The sequence below is a fragment of the Protobothrops mucrosquamatus genome, unplaced genomic scaffold (assembly GCF_001527695.2).
Source record: "Protobothrops mucrosquamatus isolate PMUCROS unplaced genomic scaffold, P.Mucros_1.0 scaffold4654, whole genome shotgun sequence".
Lineage (NCBI taxonomy): Eukaryota > Metazoa > Chordata > Lepidosauria > Squamata > Viperidae > Protobothrops > Protobothrops mucrosquamatus.
The window spans coordinates 7350-11827 of NW_015390553.1; the positions used below are offsets into that span (position 1 = coordinate 7350).

General features: G+C 46.8%; 1 protein-coding gene across 1 annotated transcript in view; it reads left to right on the forward strand.

Moving 5' to 3' along the window:
• The first annotated feature begins 1677 nt into the window (after positions 1 to 1677).
• The window catches only part of LOC107299194 (protein phosphatase 1 regulatory subunit 12C-like), a 59875-nt gene continuing 57074 nt past the window's right edge, over positions 1678 to 4478 (forward strand). Inside the window, exon 1 of the mRNA XM_029286711.1 lies at positions 1678 to 1743. Within this exon, the coding sequence (XP_029142544.1) occupies positions 1678 to 1743 (66 nt within the window). The remainder of the gene's footprint in view (positions 1744 to 4478) is intronic.

The following is a 4478-nucleotide window of genomic DNA, read 5'->3' on the forward strand; positions in this document are numbered from 1 at the left end:
TCAAGGCAGGCTTTTCTAGGAAATGGGACTTAAGTCAGGAAACGAAACTTAACAGAGGGGATGAGCTCATTGTATGGACAAAAAACAAAGAACTACAGGCATTTCATAGGAAACGAAACTTATGTTAGAGATGAAACCTATAGCAGTGGAAAAGTGCCCAGAGGTATATTCATAGGGTATTTTGCTGATAATTGCAACACACAACTGTTTTGAATCATTTGCTTAATGTCTAATCACTTGTTTGAATGTCTGACCTAGATTCTGTTGTTATGTAATGGCTGCTGTTACTTAAGCCAGACTTGCTGTCTCCGGGCTGGTAATTAGGTTTTGGGCGGGAAACTGTTACTTTAAAGCAGGGGTAGGCAACCTTGGCTCTTTTATGACTCGTGGACTTCAACTCCCAGAATTCCTGAGCCAGCATGGCTCAGCTTGGAAACCTCTCCCTTTCCCCTCAGCATGGCTGGCTCAGGAATTCTGGGAGTTGAAGTCCACGAGTCATAAAAGAGCCAAGGTTGCCTACCCCCGCTTTAAACCTATTGGCTGCCGCCTGGAGGCTAACCATATAAATAGCTGCACAGCAGCTATTTTAGTTGCTTCTGTTCTGAGTTAGAGAAGCTTGTTGCTGTTTCAACACTCGTCTCGCTTAATGCCTTCAAGAACCGAATACTTAACAGAGACATTCAACTCCGCCCCATCTTTGGAGAACCCTTAGAAGAGTTTTCCATGCTAACTTCGTAAATCCTATAAAAGCCATTCTAAACAACTGTGGAAATTGTAAACGACTCGGTAGGAAATTAGCTCAGAATCTCCCGCCGGAATTAGAGCGTTTTTATAAAGTTACTACTGAAACCTTTCTCACTTCTTGTGGACTTCATCTCCCAGGAGCACTTGCGGGAGAGAAGAATAACAATAGCCGGCAGGCTATTAAACATCCTTTTTAAAGAAAAAAGAAAGTTCCATAGAGATAGGAAATGGAGATCATGAACAATGGTGATAACAGTTCTTAAGGGGGAATTCTGCTCCAAAGGAAAGGGCTGTAAAAAAAGCATGTGACGTGTATATAAATAATAACGTTTAAAAGGTGCTTGTTCCGCTTTCACAGAAAGTTATGATTAAAGTTATAGGAAAACGAAGAGTAGTCACTCCCGTCACACCGTGGAGAGGGGAAGAGGAAAATAGCGGAACTAAGACTCCATTTCCCGCGATGCCCCACAAGCTCTTTCCTCCCTCCCCCGGCTTCATCTTGCTCCCCCCCTTTCCTTCCCGTCTGGATACGGAAGCCGAGAGGCGTTTCTCCGGCTGCTTTTCAGCCTACCGAGGAGCTGGGCCGGGAGGGCCGCCCAGCCGGGCTGGCGGCGGCGGCTGCAGCAAAGGAAGAAAATGGCGGCGCCGCTGCTCTCCCTCTCCGAGGGAGAAGGCGCCCGAGCGCGCCGGCGGGAACAACTCCGTGCCTGGGCCGAGGCCGAGGCCGCTGCCGCTGCTCTTCTCCCGACCCCGCCTCCCGCCGACTCCGCGCCTTCACTCGCTCCGGCTGGGTTGCCGGCGTCCGCGGACGAAGCGCTGTCTCTCGCGGCGCCAGGGATGGGCTCCGGCGGCCGCCCGCGCGCGGTCCGTTTCGACGCGGCCGCCGAGTTCTTGGCCTGCTGCGCCGGCGCCGAGCTGGAAGCGGCGCGGGAGATGCTCCGGGCCGACCCGGCCGCCGTGAACGGCACCAACGCGGACGGCATCAGCGCTCTCCACCAGGTAGCCACGAATGCCAGAGGGAGCCCCGCCGTTCGCCTCCTGCTTCTCCGCTCTCTTCTTTTGTCCTAGCTGGGCAAACGCCTGTGGAGTGGGCCCCAAGGAAAGGGTTTCTCTGAGCTTGTACAGAGTGTCTTTGTCTCGGGGCGGAATAGCAGGGGCGTCTTTCATGCCAGGGTCAACTCTCTGTGAGGAGAGTTTGCAAAGCTTCTTCGTGCCCTGGGAATCGCTAATCTCTGGACTCGGCTCTGGGGTGGATTATGGGCTTTGTAACCCGTTTTCCAAAAATGCGGTATTTCCCAGCCCGGGCTGTAGTGGTCTTTATGTGACCATATCTAGAGGAATAATCTATTCCTCCTTCCACTGAGCTGCTGCTGTTAAAAAGCCATCCCCATCCTTGCAACATATTTGGCATCCCAGTTGGCAATTGGAGTTTTATTAGCCAGGTGGCTGCTCCGCTTTGCAAAGTGATGGCAACTCCAGCTTGGCTAATGAATAATGTATGCAGGCTGCACGTGCAGAATGAAAATGAAGGCTTGTTCCTCTGCCGTAGCGGTTTGGAAGAAAATGTTATTTTGGTGCAGGGTAGTTGCCTACAGTGATTTACCAAAAAAGTGATGGGCAAAAACATTTCTTCGTCACTTGGCAACCTAAGGGGGCATTCTTTTATGCCTAATTTAATAACTGCCCTAGTATCTTGTCTTCCAGTGATTATGTTCCATCGAGTCTTTTTCAACTCCTAGCGATCACAGACAGATGTTCTCCATGACAATCTCTAGCCTATTCTTTCCAGTCTCCTGGTGACATCACCACCATAACTGAGTCTGTCCACTTTGCTGCTGTCATCTTCTCTTTCCTTCCACCTTTCCCATCATTATTGCCTTTTCCAGAGAGCTGGTTCATAATGTGCCTGAAGTAGGATAATTTGAGCCTGGTCATTTGTGCCTCAAGTGAGAACTCTGGGTTGATGTCTTCCAGCACTTGAAGAAAAAAACTTTCCATGCCTGTTTGTCTGTTAGATTTTTATCCTGCCTTTATTACTTTATACTCAAGGCAGTGAACATGCTATTTCCCTGCAGCACTTTCCCTGCAGCACTTGCTGTTTTCATGATGGCTAAAGAAGATGCTGTTTGGCAGGTCCTGAAAAAAGGTCAGTTGACAAAACATGAATTAGAAACAGGAGGCCTTTAAGGCTTAGCCAGTTCATTATATTATTTGTCTAACTTCCTATGATATCAGTCTTGTACATAAGCACATGTTACTTTATTGTCCCAAGGTTTTCCCCAATCTTACATATTTCTGTATTAGTCTTCTGTAGCAAAGTTGAAGCCAAAATGTGCTGGTCTCCTTTTATGAGACATATTTACATAGTATATCAAGCTATGGCATGCCAGAAACCGGTCTGCACAAATAAGCAAAGCCCCGTCCACAGGATGCAGGCAGCACATGAAACCATGCCCCCTCCGGTCCACGGAAAAACCTCTCTCCACAGAACCGGTCCCTGGTGCCCAAAAGGTTGGGGGCCGCTGATACAAGGTATGGAAATGAAATAATTGTAATGTCTGAACTCAACTCTAGCTTATAAAGAATTAAACACTGGTGTATTCCAAGTTTGGACATTATGGCAAGTCTTTCCTTTTAGGTGAGTTTCACCACTAGTAAGAGGACTAAAGGATGAATGAATGCTGAATTTTCACGTTGTTTTACGCCAGTGTTTCCTTAACCATGGCATGTTGAAAAAGCTACGACTGATAAAATACATACTTCGTTGCTACTGGGGTGGTTGTTTTCACACAATGCACTAACTCAAAATGTTTTACTATGATAAATGAATCCAGCTGTTGTATGCTGACTTTATTCATGGCAAGCTAGGTTTCTTTAGAATATTAACTGTTGTTCTGTTCAAAAGTAGCTAGTCCTTCTTTTTGTGAACATGGTTTGCGATCATCCAGACCACGCTTCAAACTCCTACAATCCTCCTTTTCCTCAAGGTCCTCTTTCTTGGTGCTCTCTGAGGTTGGTGGTTTTCTTGCAGATGTTTCATTGTCAGATTAGGTAACATCATCGATGCTAGATGATGTCAGGTCTAGCACTGATGATGTTACTTAGTTTGGCAATGAAACTTCTGCAAGAAAACCACCAAACTCAGAGAGCACCAAGAACCCCACAGTTCAACCCTGAGCTACAAATATTCTCTTCTGTTGGTTCTCTTTCTTGTTTCTTGAATGGTCAAGTTACAATTGCTGTTTCAAAGAGAATGGTAAAATATAATCTTCCTGAGTGAGGGAGAGCAACACAATCCCACTCTGGCCAACAATGCTTGTGATCGCAAGTGTGTTTAATGCTGCCCTAAGTCTTGATCTTGCTGCAGTGTAGATGATGGACTGAAGAACGCTCATCATACAAGTGGGTTCTGATTGGTTGGATATCGGGAAAGGGTGGCTTTATTTCCAGTGGCAGGAAGTACAGTTATCTTGCTTCTCTTTCCCTTGACAACCGAGGCTGGTAACCACCAAATTTAACCAGCAGTCTTTATATCTGTTAGAAGTAAGTCTTCATCCTGGTTCATCCAAGCCGGGAATAAATAAGCAAACATGGTGACTGCTTTGGGAAGAAGGTTACAGTTTATTGCAGAAGAAAGATGGTCCTTGCAAGAAGGAGCAGAGGAGAAGAAAGAGAAAGAGCACATGGGTAGAAGGGTTTTTATACCCCCTCTAGCCCTGTTTGGAATAGTTTCC